The sequence below is a fragment of the Schistocerca gregaria genome, chromosome 4 (genome assembly GCF_023897955.1).
Source record: "Schistocerca gregaria isolate iqSchGreg1 chromosome 4, iqSchGreg1.2, whole genome shotgun sequence".
NCBI classification, from domain to species: Eukaryota; Metazoa; Arthropoda; class Insecta; order Orthoptera; family Acrididae; genus Schistocerca; species Schistocerca gregaria.
In genome coordinates, this window is record NC_064923.1 from 453,991,136 (window position 1) to 454,014,000 (window position 22,865).

The window sequence follows — 22,865 nt, forward strand, 5'->3', positions numbered from 1 at the left end:
GAGCCTATTTTTACTGTTATCTGTATTTTCTTTGTTTGCCAATAATTTGATTGACTTGCACCTTCTTGTGACTGTCTGTCTTAAGCATGCAGTACTTACTTTGGCTTAATTACTTTGGTGCAGTTCTGAAAACCATTCTGTAATATGTCTACATTACATGTCTTCAAAGTCTTCTAAAATCATTTTAATTTCACAGAAGCATCTGCCATTTCTAAGTTGAGATTGGAACAAAGAGCCGCAGCTGAACTCATCAGAAAAATACTAGGGTCCTTTTCAATGATTTTAAATTTTAGATTCCTAGAACACTGTACAAACTGAAAATTTGCTAGGATCACATAATTAACTGCTTCACATAAAATAATTTTATTGGTTCAATCATGACCAGTTTTGGGCGACTGTATGCCCATTTTCAGGTATACAAGGATCGTGTGGTGCATAACGGCTGCAGCCTGGTGTTCTATGTATGGCAGCCACACAACTGATGGTTCTTGTACACCTGAAGATGGGGTTATAATCGCCTAAAACTGGTCATGATTAAACGAATAAAATTATTTACAACTGAAGTGGTTAATTATCTGATTCTAGCATGAAGCTCAGTTGTGGATGTCCTTTTAAGCAAGTCTTATGAAAATTTGCTGTTTTGTTCCACTGTGGCTGCCAGTAATTGCAGTATCAGTGAAAAACAACAAACATTCTCTTTCTACCAGCTATTTCATCCATAACAGGAGGAATGTTTGAGCCACTCAAGTTCGCATGTATTTAAAGCACTTGTCAATGGAGCTTTGACTCTATTTTGTGAACAAACTTAAAATCTCACGCGGCCTCTCCTGTAGCCTGGCCACAGGACACAAGTATGATGCCACTGGGTACACTATATAACATGGTATTGGAGCCTAGTGTGTCTTATATTTCTGACTGTGAGCATTTGAAAGCAAAATGAGTAAAACTATTTTGGATATATATGGACATGTTGATACACCTTCCTCTTTAGAAGTCTCAGCCAGCATTATGCTGTAGAAGGAAAGAAGACACACATGAAAAGATCTAGCCACAGACTTAGCAGACCTTAAGTTGAATGAATGAATTAACAAACTATGACATAAAGGCAACTAAATGATGTGGAACACAGTACAACTCAATAAAAAGGTCACATGGCTTATCCTAAGTTGAAGGGTATTCTGTACTTTCCCTCATCATTATTTTTGTCTTTATCCTTTCTTCTCTTCAAGGGCAACAATGGTGTTCAGAATGTGCAAGTCAGCACTGAAAATATCTTTCTCTCTCTCTGTTGTATACAGTCTTTGAGTGTTATTCACATTTCAAAAGATTTTTACTGTCATTACGAAAATAATAAATTGCTGGAGGGCAATAAGATTTATCAAATTTTATATAGCTGTTTCATATCAAAACAACACAGAACAGAACTGAAAGTATGCAGCAGTGCTATCTAAAACTGAAAAATTCAGCATCAAATTTTCTACTTACTTGGGCAACTTCTGAAGACTTGAAATCATCTCATCAAGGGCTAAAATATACTGAAAAGAATTGCACGAAGCATTAGAACAGAGCATAGAAAGTAAGAAATAACAGATAAGCATAAAATGTTATTTACCTTTATTATTTTGACTAGAAAACATATGCCAATTGTGCCAAGTGAATTATTTCTTACTGAATATTCTGTCTGATTACCTTAGCTGCATCACATTTGCTTTTTGAGAGTAAGCATATAATGTTTTTCAAGATGAATTTTCAAACTTAATATATTATATGGAGAAAACTGTAATACCGGAAGGTGCAAAAAGAATATTAGGCTTTTGAAGCTCTGTGACATTTATTAACTCTGGCTTACATTAACAGAATCTCCATTAAATTGGAAAACAAATCGAACTGCTTAAAACTTTAACCTTTTGTCATCTGGCATACATTCATTCAGTCAACAGGAGAATTATTCCACCACTTTAATTAGCATATCTGGAGTAACTGATGTTTTTTTCAGTCCTGTTTCAGTAGTTCCACAGGTAATCTGGTAGTGAAGGCGCATGCACACAGTCCTTTTGAGTAATCAGTCTCCTGACTAGTTTGATAAGGGATGCTATGAATTCCACTCTTGCGCCAATTTCTTTATCTGAGAGTAGCACTTGCACCCTATGTCGGCAAGTATTTTTTGGAAGTACTCCACTTTCTGTCTTTCCTTGGAGTTTTTATGTTCTGTTCACTCTGATACCATGCATGTTATTCCCTGTTGTCTTGACACAAGTCCTACCATCCTGTTCTATCTTATTGTTAAGTGTTTTCCAAATGTTCTTTTCTTTACTGATTCTGTGTAGAACTTCCTCATTCCTTACTTTATTCTTTAGGAATTACCAAAGGATGAAGCTGAATAGCGTGTGGCATGGAAGTACAAACCCTGTCATAAGCTCTGACATTCATTTCATGGCAACATCAAGCAGTTGAATACAGACTCCATTTAGCCTGTTACAAAATTGCCACACAAACATTTATCTGTAGCTCTAGGGCTCGTGAAAGTTGTAAATGTTATGAATATAGTTGCAAGCATTTCCTTACGATTCTCCTTGCTGACAATATCGAAAATGCGTTCATAGGTAGACTTTAGAACAGACTTGTCAGGGCTTAGAGCACACCCTCTCATACTTTGAACATTTGGTTTAGTTAGTAAAAATGACAATGGGAAACCCCTCAGATGATTTTTCCCATTTTAGAGAGAGAGAGAGAGAGAGAGAGAGAGAGAGAGAGAGAGAGAGAGAGAGAGAGAGAGAGAGAGAAGGGAGGGGGCAGAATGGAAATAAGAGGTGTATCATAACTACTGAAATTTTCTAGCTGTGTCAATGGACCATACATCAATCAATTGTAGATGGATGGTTGCCTATCCTTACTTTTGTTTCACTCCTGGAGTTTCCATGATCACAATATTTGGTTCAGATACTGTGGGTTGAGCCAATCTCTTCTTACAAATACAGACAATTCTTCGAAACTATTTACACTACCTACAGAAGTTATTACCACGTGGAGCATCACAATTAAACTAAATGCAGAAAGGAAGTTAACACTGTCTTGCCAATTCATGCCTTGGCTTCTTTTACTTGAAGTTACAGTCTGAGGATACAGTTTAGAAGCATATGCACAAGTTGACTTGCATTCTAGTGATGAAGCATTACTGTGCACAGCATAAAATAATTGAAACTCTGATATTCCTTCTGAAACAGTCGACTTACAACTCATTTGTTAATAGAATTACTGTTCATCCTGTTAAATAGTTTGTTTGTCTGAGAAGAATAAATGCTTTGTATTTCAAAAAGACCCACAGAGATTCACTGCAGTTGGGAAATGTGTTTTGCTTTACAAATGAAACACACAATGTAGTAATTATTCTATTGGTTGCAATATTCAAAATTTCAGATGCAATGTTCTACTGGTATTCTACACTGCGAGCCACCTGAAGTGTGTGCCAGAGGATACTTCATGTACCACTGTCACTTCCCCTTTTTTCTTCTACTCAAGAACATTGTGCAGGACTATTGGTAAGCCAACATGTGAGCTCATATCTTTCTAATTTTACCTTGACTGTCTTTTTGTAAGACATACACTGATGGCCAAAACCTTATGACCACCTGCTTAATGGTATCTTGACCCACCTTTGAAATGCATTACAGAAGTGACTCTGGGTGGCATGGATTCGACAAGTCACTGGCAGGTTTCCATATGTATGTGGTACCAGATGTCTACCCACAGGTCACACAATCCCCATATATTACAGATGGGTAATTTATGGGTGTGGAGTTGGCACCCTGTATGTCCCAGGTGTATTCCATCAGATTCATATCAGAAAAATTTGTTGGCCAAGACACCAATTTGAGTTCAGTATCATACTCCTCAAACCACTGTAGCCTGATTCTGGCCTTTTGACTTGGTCAGTTATCCTGCTACAAGTTGTCACTGCTGTTGGGAAAGACAATCAGAGATGAAAGAATGGATGTGGTCCACAACAATATTCACATAGTCCACAGCTGTCCTGGTGCCTTCAATTACTACTGGTCTGAGGGAAGCAGGGATGTCCCCCATAACATAATACTGCCCCTGCTGGCCTGGATCCAAGAAGGGGTGCATGTTTTGAGCAACCATTTACTTCAATACAGCAGATCTGGGCATGATCACTGATATTGTGTAGCAAGAAACGTGGTTCATCTGACCAGGCTACATGTTTACATTGATGTATGGCCCAATCTTGATTGTTTCGTGCCCACTGCAGCCTTAATTGACAATGTAATTAGGTGAACATGGGAATACATTGAGGTCATCTGGTGCAAATCTCTGTGTTCAACAATGTCAGCTAAACAGTGCATTAAGAAAAACTTGTGCTCACACCAGCTTTGTACAGTCATCAGGTCTCCCACATATCACCCCTTCCTTGCTTTATATAGGGGGCAAGCCTGTGACTTCCACATTTTTAATGAACTGCAGGTGTCCAACACTTTGTCACCTACTGTGGTTCTACCATCCCTCAACCACTTCCCATAGATGATTATTATGTACCATGTGAACAGTCAACATTCTTCACTATTTCTGTGATGCTTGACCCCATGTGTGGGACCATAACAACCTGCCCTTTGTCACAGTCACTTAAGTCATTGGATTTCCCGATTTGCAGTGATGGGAGTGATTCCCCATTTACCTCTCCTCCATTTACACATTTTCCTTACAATGTCTCATGCCCACAACACCACCAGATGGCATTCAATCTTGCAATAAGCAATGGTGATAATGTTTCAGCAGTTTACCTGAATGAATGTCCACCCCCCCACACTGTAGCTAAAAGCAGAGTTCACCACCCAGTGGTGGCACACATTGCTGCGACCTACATGCTCAATTTCAATGGCTGCTTCACACCTCATGCTATCTGTATCCTTCCCCTGCCCCGTCCCAACAGCAGCTCCAAAATACATAGATGGGAATTGTCCTTGCAGCACACAGTTCATTCCCTTAATACTTTTGCCCTCAATATCCACTTGTCCCCTGCCCCCCCCCTCCCGCCCCCCCCCCCCCACCCCTCTACCCATCTGTCTCCACCCAGCCCTGGGCCAACTTCATTCATCCTGTACCCACACCCTCTTCCCTGCTATCTCCTCTTCCTCTGTTCTGTCATCATCTCCCAATTCATTCCTCTGTATCATCATCATCGTCATCATCATCATGTGCTGTTTGAATGTATTAGTGCTTGAGTCACATTCTTATCCTAGGTTTCTGCTGTCTCTCCTTCTGACATTCCTAGCCTATGCACCTGCTGACTACCTTCCAGCCACCACAGCTACCAGGCCCCCTTCCCCAACATTTCCTCTTGCTCCACACCTCCTTTTTTCCCCACACCTGTCTAGCACCCCATTCCAGTCAAGCTGGAGAACTGCAGTCCTGGCACAGTCTATTCAACCAGCGAGATGTTGCCATACAGGTGTGTCCACATGCTTGTCTATGTGTATGTGTACTCTAGCTTGACAAAGGATTTTTCTGAAAGCTAGCTAACTTTTCAGTCTTGTTTGTATGCCTGTCTATAACACACTGCCTCTATTACCTGGTGAGTTTTATATCCACTCCTAAATTATTTACATTTAAGACTACTGGAACGTTTAGTTCTCCTAAAAATCGTCAACTCTGATGTTATAAAAAATTACCTTTGTTAAGATGACGGTTCAAATATAAATCGGATTTTTTTTTAAATTTATTTATTGAAAAACTCAAGGCAATTATAATTTATTTTTCCACATTGTCTCCTGCTTTGGAAATGCAATCGTCCCAGCGTATGGGCAGCTTTTTGATGCCCTCATCATAAGAAGAACTGGGCGCTGTCACCAGCCAGTTGGGCACGAAGTCTTCCATACTCTAGTCATCTGCAAATCGTTGCCCCCTCTAGAGCTTCTTTAAGCAATCCGAATAAACGGAAATCGCAGGGCGATAAGTCCAGGCTGTACGGAGGATGATCAAGTGTAGTCCAATGCATTTCCTGTAGCTTGTAGACAGTTAGAGCTGCATTATGGGGTCGCGCATTGTTGTGGAGGAGGATGACCTGTCGAATCGACTGGTCTAGTCTTTTGCAGCGATATGCAACTCTTGCCTCATTCAACAGTTCGCAGTAGTAAGCAGCATTGATTGTGCATTGCTCATGCAAAAAATCAATCAGCAAAATGTCTCACTGATTGAAAAAAATGGTCGAAAGAATCATGCCAGTTGACAGTCGAGTCTTGGCTTTCACTGGTGCTGCCTCCCCTTTCTTCCCCCACTCCTTACTGGCTTGTTTGGATTTTGAAGTGTTGTGATGAATCCATGTTTCATCACAGGTGACGATCTGACTCAAAAATGCATCACCTTCTTCTGTAAACCTTGCTGTGAGCCTCTGACAGACATCCAAACGTCTAAACTTCAGATTTTCAGAAGTTTAGGAACCCATCTGGAATACACTTTAAGGAACTGTAGGTCATTTGTGATGATTGCTTGACAGCTCCCACAACTGAATCCGACTTCCTGTGCAATTTCTGATACTCTCGCCCGTCCATCGTTATCAATAATGTCTTTATCCACATGAGTGTTATTGTCCGTAATGCTGGTTGACGGACGGTGATCATGTTGCTTATTTTCCACATGTTCTTGTCCTTCCTTGAACTTTTTATGACAGGCAAACACACATGTCCTTGATAATATTTTATCACTGAACTGTGCAGTCAATCTTTGGCAAATTTCCGCCATTGTAACTCCTTCACAAGCAAGAAATTTGATAATTATGTGTTGCACAATGGAGGGGTGCACCTGTTGCTCAGACATCATGAGCGTTACTGACGAAATTGCGGGAAATATCTAACAGCATGCTCTCCTCACTTCTAACGGTCCCACCTAAGCATCGCAGAAGTGGCTACCAACTGTTGATGTTCAGGAACAAAAATTCCATTTATATTTGATCCCCCCCTCGTCCAAAACACTACATGTTAATAGAATTAAAAAACATCACTTTTATCCTTGAGAGCTATGACTTTCAAAATGTTGTGGAACATACTAATTTCTTATCTGTCATTTCTATTCTACTGATAGTAATGAAGTTCTTTCCCAATCTGTTGAGTTGGAGGCCACAAGTTATGTGAAATCTTCTCCTCTGTTCACTTATCATTTGTACGTCTTTGATTTATTTTCTTATTACTTTATTTACACAATTATGTAGCTCATGACAACATGCAGATGGAAAAAAAAGGATCACATTTCTGTTTCTGAATTCATGCAATCTCTATTCAAGTGAAACGTGAGTTCTTTTGTATTGAGCAAGGAAGATGGAAACGTCATTACCACTTAGCCCCAAAATTTTTTCATTGCTGATGGCAGTCATAGCCTTGAAATTGGTTCCATGTCTCACTACACTGTTGATTTTATAAACACTTCTGCCACTTAATCTAGTGACTATTCCTTGGCTTTGGCTGTCTGAAAGCATCTTAAATATAACTGTGTACAGTGCTGGAAGTTTTATCTATTTTATCCCTAATAATCATTTGGAATCTATAAATGAAGTCTTCAATTTTCTTAATTTCATCCTTGCACTTACCATACCTCTTCATTTCAATTGATTGCTTTACATTTTTTTCCCCTTCCAGGAATAAGTATTACAAATTTTCACAGTGGCTGTCACAGTACACACGTATCATCTTGAAGTTTCATAAGAAATCTCTGTCCATAAATGTAGCATTTAGATATAAGTTTCAAGAATGGATCAATTTCAAATCTATCACTTTGCAGTATACACACAAACTGAGAAGAGGGCACTGTTGTCAATCGCTGTTGTAATTATGACATCATAGACCATTTTTGTCTAACAACAATTGCTTCAATAAACTGGTATGTTCAAAACTAGGAGGGTTGACTGTGGTGCTCCATCATGGACTCGCCACACTCTCGACTTTGATGAGGATATCCTTCATCACATAGAAAAGAACCCAACAATGAGTACTGAAACATTGCTCATGGCATGGGCTCCTGTAGAGCACACAGGTCGGAGCTCATTGTCTCTGCTGTGTATGTATCATGATGCAGGAGATTTGAACTTCAAACTTATTTTATATCAAAATGGTTCATTTCCAGACATGTGTTCATTATCCAAATTTTATTTACTAAGTCACCTCTATGGCATTCTAACTGATGACAAATTGACGTTGACAGCACTTCACAATCAAGCTGATCTACTTCACAATCAAGGTAATCTACTTCATTTGTCACTGAATAGAATGTTGCTGCAGTGTCTGTGGATTGTCTGCCATGTGCCACACCACTAAATAGAGAAGTCCTAATTCCCTTTACTCTGTACAGTTCCGACCAGTGGTGGCTGGTTATCATGTGCTAAAGCGTTGCAGCACATTGTTAATATCACACTAAAACTATGCCATTTCGCTTTGAATGCAAGCCAGAAAACACAGTAAAATTATGCTATTTCTCTTTGAATGCGAGTCAGAAACCACACTACAATCATGCCATTCTTCTTCAAATGTGTGCAAAAAAAAAAAAAAAAAACGGTCGTAGCGCTCTCTCTGTAACAACTAGAAACCAGTGGCAAGTCCTGAAATGATGGTCAGCTGCACTACAATCAGCTCAGAGAAGGGATGCAGTTGTTTGTTTTTGACTGTGCATGTTCTGATGTGAAGACATCCCTTCTGGCGCTATGAGTTCTACATTGCTCACAGCACCAGGTCAATATTTTTCTTTGAAATTGCATGCAATGTTTTGTGCAGGCATACATTATGAGGGGTTTATTAGAAGCAGTTGATGTAATAGCATAGTGGGGGAGTGGTTAGCAGCACTGACTGGTAATTTGTTGGCCCTCGATTTGATTCTCACAGCTTCTAACATTTTTTTTTTCTTAATTTTATGTTATTCCTCACAATGTTAAAGATTTTATTATAAAATTTAAATACATTTGAACAGTTAAATTTATATATGTACAATTAATATATTCAATTTAGTTATGATAACTACCCTTGCACATCAAAAGTCTACAGATGGTCAAAATCTAGTATACGAGCAATTATAGTATGAAAGTTTCTTTTTTCCATAGCAGTTACTAATTTATTAAAAGGTGATGACATTTTCCATTTTTGCTGCATTAACTTTGTTTGTTCATCATATGTGTCAGCCTTCTCGGTCATTCTCAAGTGACATTGTGGTCCTTCAATAGAAAACTACGCCTTACATATTGAAATGTCAGTGTCTTTAAATTTGTGTTTCCGGTCATTATGTTTCACAAATGCTGTCTTGTTGGTTTGATAGCTTGAAATTTACAAAGGACAACAAAAATTTAAAGATAGTGATATCTCAATATTAAGTGATTGTTTTCTCTTCCAGAACTACAAAATCAATTGAGGATGGCCAAGAAGACTGAAACTTGAGATGAATAAATAAACTTAATACAGCAAAAGTGGAAAACGTCACCTTGTTTTAGTATGACAGTGTTTTCTGTAGATGATCTGCCAGAGAGGCTCTTTTCCAATAGATCTTAGGAGGAGAAATTGAGACTTAAAAGAGTTATGTAGATCTCCAATTGTAAATCTAACAACAGGAGTACACGGAATGAGGCTCACTGATTTGGCTCAAACTATGTTAATAGAAGCAGATAAATGCTCTTTACATGTTCATAGAATATTTTGCCGGACTGGGCCATCGGATGAGGTATAATGCCCTCTATTTATGTAGATGTAGGGTATGAGGAAAATTCAAACAATGTCAAACAGGTGCGGTAGCTAAGTACTTGGCTGGCTGCCCACCTGGGAACATTTTGTGCTGCCACTCCTATTGTGGGTCCTAGGTAGACAGGACTTCCTGACCAACAACCCTCACGCTGAGCCTACTGCTGTGTGAGCTGCTGCTGCTGATGTCTGGCAAGTACTAAATTTAATTTCTGATTTCTGTTCTGCCTTCTTTTGAAAAATCATGGCTTCACTCAATCGATCTAATATAATGAAATATGCATTTGACCAGAATTCTAAAAGACCAACTACATTCGAAAGTCATACCTGGATAACAGATGATATGAAAGTTCCTATGGAACCCATAAATGGGCTTAACTGGATTTCTTGACTAACTCACTGTTCATAAAAATAGACAGCACTGATGAAGCTGGGAGACTGAGGTTGTGGGGTGGGGAGGTGAGGGATGCACTTGGAAATTTCAACACAGAGACAGGTCATTTAGCAACGTTATGATTCAGCATTGAGCGTATGGCATAAGGAATGTAAAAGTGTGCACTCTACTTTCTGAAGTGCATGACAAGGAGATCATAAAGTCTTTCAGCATGTATGGGAATGTTTTTGGACTAATGAGGGAAAAATGGGGTAAATATACTCAGCGCTGCAGAGTGTAAAAATAGATTTATGAAAACATGTTCCATCATTAAAAATGGTTTGTGGTCACATAGGATTTGTAACATACAATGGACAGTCACAGAGGACAACACAGCAGAATACCGATGAAGCTGAAAACTAGGAGAAGTTACTGATTTGAAGTGACTTCAATTGTGTTATAGTGAAAGATCACATGTCGACACCAAACACATACACCAATTTAGAAGTTGCCATCAGAAAAATGTAACTCAGAGATGTGTGCGGCGAAAAAAAAAAAAAAAAAAAAAAAAAAATTAACCACACACATTCACACAAAACCTGAGTACACATTCTCGTACAACAACAGGAATGGCAGACTTGACAGGATATCATGCCTTGGAACTTAACCCATAAAATATCCTTTGTATAAATAAAACCCTTCACCTTCTCAGAACACAGCTGTCAGACTTCAGAAATAAACCTACCAATACAAAAGAAAGACTCAGATACGAAAGTAAAACAGTCGCGGACGAAACACTGGTAAACAATGGATAAAATTAAGAAAGCTTTTGGAGAATGCTCATTAGTGACACGAAAGATACGACCAACACACGCTAAACCCATGATCAGAAAAACACTTATAAAATACTGTGCTGAAGGCCATGTGGAAAAATTGCACAGCAGACTTTTATACTCAGCGAATAAGACACACAATAAATGTTCCAATGGACAATGGGGCAGAGCACTTGTGCAAACTAAGTTGCATAAAGGTTAAACTCATGAACATAATAAAAGAGGAAACAAAAGGATCAAAACAAGAAGCCAACCAATGTGGACAGTAGAATAAGAACTGGCCACAATGCACCATATCAGCAGGATAATTAGAAAAAACAATGCAAAAAGAAATTAAGGAACTCCAAACAGAAGAATTATAACAGCAATACAAGAGATCTTGGAGCAGAAATGTCAACTGTTCAAGAGAGAGGAATTGAGTGACACCATAACAGACATCCTCCTACACAACTTGCCTGATGTTCTGACAGGTACAGATAGATCAAACCTGGAAGAAAGTATGGAAAAAGATGTCCATAACACCATTAAATCCAGCTATCTGGAAAATCACCAGGATCAGATGGGATTCCCACTGAATTCTACCATATGAGCTGGAACATTGTTGCGGACACCGTCACTAAGTTGTGAATGACAGGATTGGCAGTCAAAAAATACCAGAAGATTTCACAAAGGGAGACACAATCTTAACCCAAAAAAAGTGTACTGTAAAGAATAGAGGATTACAGACCTATCATGCTACTAAACATTGACTACGAAGTGGCAGTGTGATGCCTGGTAGACAAGCTGGAAAATAAAATAAAGAAAGAAAGAAAGAAAGAAAAAATGATACAGCAGTAAACAAATCCAAGGCTGTGATTGTGTCAGTGGACTTCAATAAGGCCTTCAACAGAGTAAGCCATGACTACCTACACAAGAATCTAGAAAAACTCAATCTCAGAGACTCTTTCAATCAAATAATAAAAAATATACTTAACACTGCCCCCGCCAGGGCATTAATAAATGGCCGTAACACAAAACTGATTTAAGTTCAGAGGTTGGTAAGACAAGGCCGCTAGCTCTTGGTGGCACTACTTGCCTTAGCTCTGAATCCCCTGTTGCATAAGATGAATATTATTGACAAAATATCTGATGTTAACTGGGACTTTGCATACAACACACAACCTGAGAAGGGTGCTGGCGAAATGGTGTTTAACAACCTCCTGGAAATACTCATAGAGTTATGCTACTCCTGCTCACCATTAATCAAAAGTAGCAATAAGCATAAACAGAAAAACAAACAGCTAAAATGGTATACAGATGAGCTAGCTCTCACTAGGGAGGAGATGCTCAGACTGTACAGAATATATAAAAATTCTTGTAAACAAGGACCTGAGCTAGATAATACTTTTAATAGAGCTTATCTAAAATGTAAAAAAAATCTACAAAGACAAACTGTCCTTAGCCAAAAAACAAGCATGTGAACATTACATTGAAAGTGCTCTCAACAAATGTAAAGCAGCATGGGATATCATCAACCAATATAATTCACAAACCCATACACAAGATGCAATGCTGGTCCCAGAAGAAGTAAATAATTACTTCCTAACCTCAGTGAGCGAGCTGAAAAGCAAAATCAAGCAAAATGGCACTTGTGCACTAGATCATCTTGGTGCTGTGCCCATAGGATGTATATTTTCCACTGGAATTTTGTCACCCCAGAGGATATTGTAAAAGTTGTGTCAAGGTTCACCAACTCCAAAAGTATGGACTGTTATTGGTTTTCTAACTATGTAATGAAAAAAATAACACACCTTATCTGACAACCTCTTCTTTCATTTTTAATGTGTGTTTAGAATCTGGAGTTTTCCCAGATCCACTCAAAACTGCTAAAGTGATACCAGTCATTAAAAAGGAAGATAAGCATCTGCCCCAAAACTATCGACCAGTTTCCATTGTCCCAATTTTCTCTAAAGTTTTTGAATATGTAATGTACAGTCAACTAAATAACTATTTTGATAAGCATGATCTCCTCTCCAACAGACAGTCTGCATATCAAGATGGTAAAAATACCACTACTGCTGGCACTGAAGTTGTTAACCAGGTGTTAACTGCATTCAAAAATAAGGATCTAGTATAAGTCGTACTTTGTGATCTTAGCAAAGCCTTCGACTGCATACAATCTAACACGCTACTTGCAAAACTGGAATTTTATGGCATACACAAATCATCTTTGGATGTAATCGAATCATACTTAAGTAACAGGAGACAGTTTGCATCAATTAAAAATAGATGATCCTCACTGAAGGAAGTTCAGACTGGAGTGCCTCAGGGCTTGGTCCTAGGTCCTTTTCTGTTCATCATTGCTATTAATGACTTACCTTACCATGTAGGAGCAAATTCAATTGTGTGTTATGCAGATGATACAACATTGCTCAATACACACCATGACACAACAGAACTGCATCAGGCAACACAGGAAAAACTAGGAATTGGTTTTCTTCTAATGAACTCCTGTGTAATCCTGACAAATAACAAGAACTAATTCTGGGTTTAACTACAGCTGTTGAAAGCAAATCAATAGGATTCCACATTGATTCAAAATTAAACTGGGAGGAACACATTAGCCATATCTGCAAGAGAATAGCAAGAGTGTATTATCTCATCTGGAGACTGACAGATGTAGTCACTGATTAGTATCTAAAGGTGGTATATTTTTGCCTCTTTCAGTCACACATTTCCTATGGCATATTGTTATGGGGACATTCTTGCTTTGTCAGTGAAATTCTGAAAATTCAAAAAAAAGTAATCAGAATAATGAGCAAAATTAAGCCCAAGGAACACTGCCGCCCCTCTTTATCAAGCACAGGATATTAACTGTTGTGAATCTACAGTGTTACAAAAAGGTACGGCCAAACTTTCAGGAAACATTCCTCACACACAAATAAAGAAAAGATGTTATGTGGACATGTGTGCGGAAACGCTTAATTTCCATGTTGGAGCTCATTTTAGTTTCGTCAGTATGTGCTGTACTTCCTCGATTCACCGCCAGTTGGCCCAATTGAAGAAAAGTAATGCTGATTTCGGTGCTTGTGTTGACATGCGACTCATTGCTCTACAGTACTAGCATCAAGCACATCAGTACGTAGCAGCAACAGGTTAGTGTTCATCACGAACATGGTTTTGCAGTCAGTGCAATGTTTACAAATGCGGAGTTGGCAGATGCCCATTTGATGTATGGATTAGCATGGGACAATAGCCGTGGCGCAGTACGTTTGTATAGAGACAGATTTCCAGAACGAAGGTGTCCCGACAGGAAGACGTTAGAAGCAATTGATCGGCGTCTTAGGGAGCATAGAACATTTCAGCCTATGACTTGTGACTGGAGAAGACCTAGAACGACGAGGACACCTGCAATGGACGAGGCAATTCTTCGTGCAGTTGACGATAACCATAATGCCAGCGTCAGAGAAGTTGCTGCTGTACAAGGTAACGTTTACCACATCACTGTATGGAGAGTGCTATGGGAGAACCAGTTGTTTCCGTACCATGTACAGCATGTGCAGGCACTATCAGCAGCTGATTGGCCTCCACGGGTACACTTCTGCGAATGGTTTATCCAACAATGTGTCAATCCTCATTTCAGTGCAAATGTTCTCTTTACGGGTGAGGCTTCATTCAAACGTTAAGGTTGATATGCCACACTGTGGCATTTTCCAATAAATACCTTATCAAGTCTCCAGTCTTTCTTGTCTTCCCTTGCTAGCTCATCACAGTGCAACAGCAGTCGCTGCAAATTGACTTCCAGCTTTGACATCCCCATACTGCCTGTAAACCAAACACAAAGATTCCATTAAAATATGACGTACTTGGGAGTTATAAAAGCAGATTTTTGGACACATTTATACTGGGCCACATTGAACCATGTCAGCTCAAGACAACATCTAACATGTTCAAATTTGTAATACATGGTAACAGTTATTTCTGAAATTCATTGCTTAATGATTTATATTCTGTGTAAACTACTTCTGATTCCACTTCATCATTTCATTCTGCCAGGTGTGCAGAGTAGTCCATAGTTCCATCAGCTGATGAATACATGTTTGCTATAGGCTGTAATACTCACAATATTAAAAAGATAAATGTGATTACTTAAAGAAGGTATTATGAAGAAGAGTGAGAACAAAGATAATCTACTTTTGAAATCTACAAGCTTATCTGTCTGAGAAGTGTTGCTAAAATCATTATGTAGCAGATAGTAGGTGCAGAGGCTACTATGTGGAATTAGTCCTCAATCAATGTGGTTTTAGAAATGGGAAATCGACATATAATTCTGTAAATGAGGCAATATAAAATAATTGTGTAGGGAAAAAATCACACCGTCAAGTGGTGGCAGAAAGAAAAACATATAAAGGCTATGGAAATGTGCAAGTTTCTGGAGGCAGTGGCTCCTTACTCTGGAAGAAGGGTTAATGGGGAAATAAAGAGGGATGAAGGAAAAGGACTGGCAAGATTTAGGAAATGGGGAAGGTTATGAAAAAGTTGCCCTTAGCCCTGGGTCAGGAAGACCTATTGGACAGGATGAGAAGAAAAGATTCAATAACTTTAGCAAGAAATACTCGAAGGAAATACATAGTTGCTGTAATCACAAGCACTACTGCATTGTTTGATCTGGTGGCCAGTACATTTGAACCCCCTAAGGGAGTTGGATTGCCTTCAAGCTCTACAAGGCTTCCTAAAAGACAGAGAGGCAAGAAATGTGTGTCCAGATCAACACTTAAGCAAAAAGATTTCTGAAGGCTGTCCACAAGCATCCATCTATTATGGTCCTGTGTTTCACGATTTTATGTGAGGTCCACTCCAAGGAAAACTGCAAAAGAATCAGCGAATGGCCTGACGGCATATGAATCTTGTCAAGAGTAACTTATGAAATGAACTAAGAACAGATTTAACACTGGTCATTGAGAGGTGCACAACTAGTACCTATAAGTAAGGTTACAAGCAATGCCACAAAACACTATATACATTTGGGGAAAGACCCTGTGAGAGATCCACTAATGTGACTCAATAACACAGCCATAAAAACACAATTTTAAGTGTCTTCCTGGGTGTGATTCAATTTCTGTGCTCCTATAGAAGAAGCATGTGTAAGAGGTACAAAAGTTATTGTGAAAGTGTCTGGCCTGTTATGCTGCTGCTGGTAGCCAACACAAAGCTTAAACAGGATACAACAAGGGATATTAACCAGGTTATCAGGAGCCAAAAGGTCATAGAGAAAAATAGGTAAGAAACAAGAGCCTCTTTCTCCAGCAGGAGTGTTGGTATGATGCTGATAAAGGAAGACAAATCCACAAATTCTTTCCAAATATCAAACAAAGGGGCTTTATGTGGTATCTGAACCCCTAAAGATGGCCGATTCACTTTCTGATTGCCCATAGTCTGTAAGTAACTTTCACCAAATCAAAAGAAAAGTAACAAATAAATGTGCCTGAAGAGAAGAAGATCACATAGTCTGGTAATGTATGTGGAAGTGACTAGTGCTGAGTGGCAGCAAAAGATTCACAACTGAACACCAAGCACTAAGGACATTCTCTACCAAGACTCATCCTTGCAGATCCTAGACAACATTCCTGATGCAAAGCCAAAATGTGCTCAGGAGACACCATCATTTGAATGTAATAACACACACACACACACACACACACACACACACACACACACACACACACACACTGGTCATGGTCATTGTGAAATTGCTCTATTTGCCAACAGTACACACTTCATTTACAAATTTTCCACTCAAATGTGGTTGCCTGCTAGTTTACATTTACTGCATTTGAATTCCTTTTTTTTCAACCTCAAGTCACATTATTCGTATGACCACAGGCTAAAATATTTAAGAATAAATAAATTAATTCATTACAAGGCAGTTCATGTGTTTTCCTAAGAAAGTATGCCTAGTCTATGTTGGTAAATAAATGGTTTTTTTAAAATAGGAAATGACACTGACAGTAACTTCCTTCCAAAAATACTTACAATATGTCAGCTGAAATATGACTGGAACACTCTGTCCAAAACTACTTAATTGCCGCAGTGGCCAACTACCACAGTTTCAAAATGATCACATCAATTTGTGCACACAGGGCAGAACAGAACTGTATTGCCTGTCCATCCCAACCATCTTATTCCAGTTACTTCTGCATGATGTCTTCCATTTTTTCTTATGTATAGTCTTGCAGCCTCTAGCATTTTTCAAACAAAGCTGCTACACAATATTATTGTAGCTTTGCTGGTGGTGAGCAATGTTTTCTGTGCTCAGGTGCTATGTTCCACTAGCTCCTGGTATTTTATACTCCATTTTGTTTGTTATGTCTATACTGTGAAATCACATTCTGAATGCTATAAAAATAATTTAATTCAATTTACATAAGCAATTCTATAATCTCTATTTCACAAAGATCATATAAATTTATTATGGCCCTCGACCATATTTACAAAATACAGTGCAATGTATGTTCGTTCAGAAATATTACAAGGGACAGTCAAATGAAAACAAGACAGATGGAAAAAAGTAAGTAAACTGTTTGTTTCTTTTAAAAGAATTTGTCATAACTGTTAATACATTACTACCACTGTGAAAAAATGTTTGCACTTGCATATGCAACCATGATTGTATCCAGGTGTGGACCTCTTTGTCTGAAGCACACTGACAGCCACAAATGTCTCCCTCCAGGTCTGCAAAAACATGGAAATCATGTTGGGAGAGATCAGGACTGTATTAAGGATGCGTAAGGGATTCCGAGCAAAACTTCTAATGCATAGTAGATTCAAGGTTGTTTTGAGTAAGCTGCAGAATACTGAAAATCAAGTTGTTTTTGCCCTGGAAGCCATCCATACAGGCAACCTCCAACTTGTACCACGTTTCCAAATAGTTGTTTAGTAATATAGATATGGAATTGTGATTACTGTTGACGCTTCTGCACACTAGTCAAAAATATGTACTTACTGCCCTTAAATATTTAAGCATTTAAAATAAAAAATCCATAGCAGGAATACAGATCTACAAGATCACTTCTCATCTCTTCCACTCATGTGTATCTTTGAAACAAAGGAAAGTATGTATACAAAAGTATAAATACAATATATGTTGTTCTGTGAAATACCAATTACTGATGCAGTCTTCACTGAGAGAGCTCTCAGTTTTTGCATATGCTGTTTCCATTTAGGTATCTTTTGTGCCTTAAAGTGACGGTGCTCAACAAAAATTACAATTCTAGTCATAGGTACAGACAGCAAGTGAACGGATGCAATAAAAAGCTTTAAACAAGGATAAGATAAATGGATATCAGACAACTTCCTGTCAGTTAGACAGCTAGAGGAATACATGCTTCAGTTGCATTGTGTTTGTGATCCATAATGTACTCTGATGTTTTACTCTTCTTTCTTCTAGTGGGAATCTCAAAGGAGAAAGTTAATGCAAGTATGTACAGCCATGTACAATTAAAACCGGATCCAGTTTGTGCATGCTAATACTTTTTACTATAAAACAACTTGCACATAATTTTCTTTCAGATCTACAATATGGGTGCCAGACTGAGTTTACTGATACATATGCATACAAAAATTTTCATCCAGTAGATGAAATAGCTACATATGCTAATAATGCTATGATTATAAATTTTTCTGTGAGAGCATCAAGTGATGCCCATATCCTTCTTTCTCCAACATCATCACTCACATTTACTACTCCCGTATATGAGATTGTTCTTGGTGCTGGACAGAACTCATTTTCTGTAATACGTGGAAAACAACGACGGAGGACGATGAATCACACGAGAACGCCATCTATTTTGTCTGCTACAGAAGAACGTGGCTTCTGGATTCGTTTAACGAATAGTCTAATAGAAATTGGAAAAGGCGATGGAAATGAAAGAATTTTGTATGCTGCAGATCCTCTTCCTTTACATGTTCAATATGTGTGCTTCAGTACATGGTATCAAGTTACTGGAAAGTGGATATATGGCTGTCCTACCAACAGAGGTACAATTATGACGTTCATTTAACTTTGAATGCTAAACTCAATCACAATTTATTGTACATTTTCCTAAGTTGCATAATTATTAGTTTATGTTAATGAAAAAGTGACAATCTGCTGTTAAGAATTTAAATGAATCGCCTCCAAACACATTACATCGAAATAATATGACACCAACAATACTGAAATGAGCAAAATATTTTAATTGAAATCATTATCATAGAGTTACCAATGAACTCTTACGAGAGGAAATGTCAAGCATCACAGATGTAATGAATTCACTCTGTATTGTAGTGGAATGAACATATATTGCATACATTTTATTGCTAAGCTCATGATGTTAGATACAGACTATTTTTTGTTTTAAAATGAGAGACAATTTATATAATAGGGAAATTCTACAAAGTTACAGCAATGATAAAAGCTTTAATGCGGTTTTTATACTTGATAAATTGTTCTGTGATAATTAGTTTGCGTGATCTGGGCCCCCAAAAAACGTAAACCTTTCACCTATTTAATAATTTTTATTTTGTTCTGTTGACTGTCCATAATAATTAAACTGAAGGTATTAGATAAAAATGAGGCAACTTGATCAATAATTTTTTTTTTTAATTTGCAACTGATGATAATTACTGCATAATTATATTAACAACACTGAGGTAAATATTTGATCTGTACTTGTGCTATACTTTGGGGCCACGCATTTACTTTTTTGAATTGTTATTTACAATAGATTTCAGTTCCCTTCATGTTATATTCTTTTATAAATGCAACAACAGCCTCTGATATAATGTATCTATCAAAAATAATATGGTCTGTTCAATTAATAGAGTATTTAATCTCCTCCCCCACACAAGCAATAGATTCTCTTGTGTGCAAACAATATATTTTTATGTGTGGCTAATATAAACTGAAAACACTATTGTTCCAAATGAATCAACACCCACCTGAAGGATTCAGCTACTTTTCCAAAGATCATATATTGCCTTATATAAGTGCAAGGTCTGTTCTTGATAAAAGGGAACCCATCCTGATAGGGCTGTTGAAGTACATCCCCACACACAAGTTATCCCAGTGTACTCTAATTTTTTTTATTGCTTCTCAGTTCTTTATAACTGTTACTTACTTATCTGTTTCTCTGTTGCAAAAATGCATTCCTTTCTCTACATCTGCCCACTTGTAGCACCAAGTTTTGCAGTAGGTCAGTAAGTTTCTGCAGTTGGGATTAATGGCCTCTAATCTATCTTAGCATATTACACAATATTTAAGAAGCTAAGGCAAAAAACATTTTTAGAGCCAGGTTTCACATAATGAACTCTTTACAGTAAACTATTTACCACTGAAATATGATTGCTTTTTTTAAAATAATAATAATAATAAACAAGTTTATTCAAAATATACAGCACTAGATACAAATTTCGTAAGTGCAGTAAAAGATGAGAATGGGAGTGTGAAAAAGTCACAACAGTGCATGTAATTTGGACCTAGTAGTCTAACAAAACAACTGAATAATTAATACCTGTTTTTCACATGTCAACAGGATATCAACAAGAAGAAGAACAATTGACTGTAACACAGAAACTGCGTAAGGACATGTTGACATATTATGATCCATATTCACGACCCACTGTCGCCGAAGATCAAATCACAACAGTATACATTGATTTACAGTGTTTAAATGTGAAACTGGTAAGTCCGAGCATCAGTCCACAAATTACGTGAACAACTATGACTTTTCCTGTGCATCTTCAGTTGTTTTGCAATGTAAGAAATATTCTGTAAGTTTTGGGCATGCAACTGCAGAAATTCTTTGTCTTCTACTGATATTTCAGCCACAAACCTTCTGGCAATCCTTAAGGAAAGCCAAGAGACTGATAACAAGTTGCAAACAACTATCTTACATGCACCACAGCAGTGGCACGATGCAAGCAAATCTGCAGCAAATATGCTGGTGGGTGGCTTAGAGGAGTTCTTGAAAATGTGCACTAGCTATGGGAAATGAGGAAAGTGCTCAAATGGCTCAATCATTCTTTGGTGAATTTTTGCTGCCAGGTGTGGTGACTCTTCTGTGATCTAGTTCGAGTAAGCCTTCCAAAATTCCTTCATCAAGCAAGACAAATTAAATATTCCAGAAATTGAATCAAGAAAAGCTGCCAACATGAGTAAAGTAGAAGCAGATGTCCTCAGACTAGAGAAGCAAAAGCAACTTAGATCACTTAACAAAAGCAGATCTTCTCGTCCAGACACTATACTGGTTCTTTCAGAGTACGATGATACAATAGCTCCATTTTTAACAACCATATACAACCATACCCAGACTGGAAAATTGCACAGGTCACACCAATATTCAAGAAAGATAGTAGGAGTAATCTGCTAAATTACAGGCCCATATCATTAACATTGATATGCAGCACGATTTTGGAACATATATTGTGTTCGATCATCATGAATTACCTTAGAGAGAACGATCTATTGACACATAGTCAACATGGACTTAGAAAACATAGTTCTTGTGAAACACAACTAGCTCTTTACTCATGCAAAGTGTTGAGTGCTATTGATGAGGGATACCATATTGATCCCATATTTCTAGATTTCCAAAAGGCTTTTGACACTGTACTACACAAGCAGCTTGTAGTGAAATTGCGTGCTTATGGAATATGTTACTGGTTTCGTAATTTCCTATCAGAGAGGTCACAGTTCATAGTAACTGACAATATGTCATAGAGTGATTTCTGGCATTCCTCATGGTAGTGTTATAGGCCCTTTGCTGCTCCTTATCTATATAAACAATTTAGGAGTAAGCCATCTTAGGATGTTTGCACACAACAGTGTTGTTCATCGGCTGGTAAAGTCATCAGAAGATCAAAACAAATTGCAAAATGATTTAGAAAGATGTTTGTATGGCACAAAAATTGGCAGTTGACCCTAAATAACAAAAAGTGTGAGGTCATCCACATGAGTGCTAAAAGGAATCTGTTAAACTTTGGATGCACAATGAATCAGTCAAATCTAATGTCTGTAAATTCAACTAAATACCTAGGAATTACAAACGACTTAAATTGGAAGGAACACATTGTGGGAAGGCTAACTAAAGACTTCACTTTATTGGAAGGACATGTAGAAAATGTAACAGATCTACTAAAGAGACTGCTTACACTATGCTTGTCCATCCTCTTTTACAATATTGCTGTGCAGTGTTGAGATCCTTACCAGATAGGATTGATGGATTACATTGAGAGAGTTAAAAGAAGGGCAGCACATTCTGTATGTCACTGAAATGATACAGTATTTGGGGTGGACATCATGAAAACAAAGGCGTGTTTAGTTGCGGTGGAATTTTCTCATGAAATTTCAATCACCCACATTCTCCTCTGAATGCAAAAATATTTTGCTGACGTTGACCTAGACAGGGAGATATGATCATCATAATAAAATAACACAAAGATACAGTTGTTTTTTCCAGACGCTATCCGAGATTGGAATAATAGAGAATTATTGTGAAGGTGGTTCGATGAACCCTCTACCAGGCACGTAAATGTGATTTGCAGAGTATCTGTGAAGATGCAGATGAAGGCTGGATTCTATGTCTTGTTCAAATAAAGACCACTATCATGATCTGTCTTGTGTCAACTGAATTTCCACAACTTCCATTATCACTGAGTAACAAATTATGAGATAATTGCCCTTTCTTGTGATTCACAGAGTGGCCTATATGGATGTGGCGTTCTGCCACAACTGACTTGTAAGGTTGTAGCAAGTGAGTGTACAGTTGATTTTTAATATACCTTTTGTGAACAGTTCATGTTGCTTGCCACCACTCCCACAAGGAAACAGATAACCATCTGCCTCATTAGCAACAAGTTACCTTTGACTGAGCTGATGATATTTGTCTTTACAGAAGGGTGAAAATAATTTTGGCTTGA

General features: G+C 38.0%; 2 protein-coding genes across 4 annotated transcripts in view; one reads left to right on the top strand and one right to left on the bottom strand.

Moving 5' to 3' along the window:
- LOC126267319 (vesicle transport protein USE1) overlaps positions 1-22,865 on the bottom strand; it is a 130,096-nt gene that overhangs the window by 39,922 nt on the left and 67,309 nt on the right. For 2 of the 3 annotated variants that reach the window (XM_049972419.1, XM_049972420.1), the window contains exons 2-3: positions 14,632-14,732; positions 1,486-1,535 (exon numbers count right to left, since the gene is read on the bottom strand). In XM_049972419.1, the coding sequence (XP_049828376.1) occupies positions 1,486-1,535; positions 14,632-14,727 (146 nt within the window). In that variant the 5' untranslated portion in view covers positions 14,728-14,732. Of the gene's footprint in view, positions 1-1,485; positions 1,536-14,631; positions 14,733-18,067; positions 18,198-22,865 lie in introns of those variants that run through there. The other variant, XM_049972418.1, reaches the window with a different exon arrangement.
- The window catches only part of LOC126267318 (neuronal acetylcholine receptor subunit alpha-10-like), a 56,725-nt gene continuing 52,141 nt past the window's right edge, over positions 18,282-22,865 (top strand). Inside the window, exons 1-3 of the mRNA XM_049972417.1 lie at positions 18,282-18,384; positions 18,477-18,944; positions 20,480-20,628. Of these exons, the coding sequence (XP_049828374.1) occupies positions 18,321-18,384; positions 18,477-18,944; positions 20,480-20,628 (681 nt within the window). The 5' untranslated portion in view covers positions 18,282-18,320. The remainder of the gene's footprint in view (positions 18,385-18,476; positions 18,945-20,479; positions 20,629-22,865) is intronic.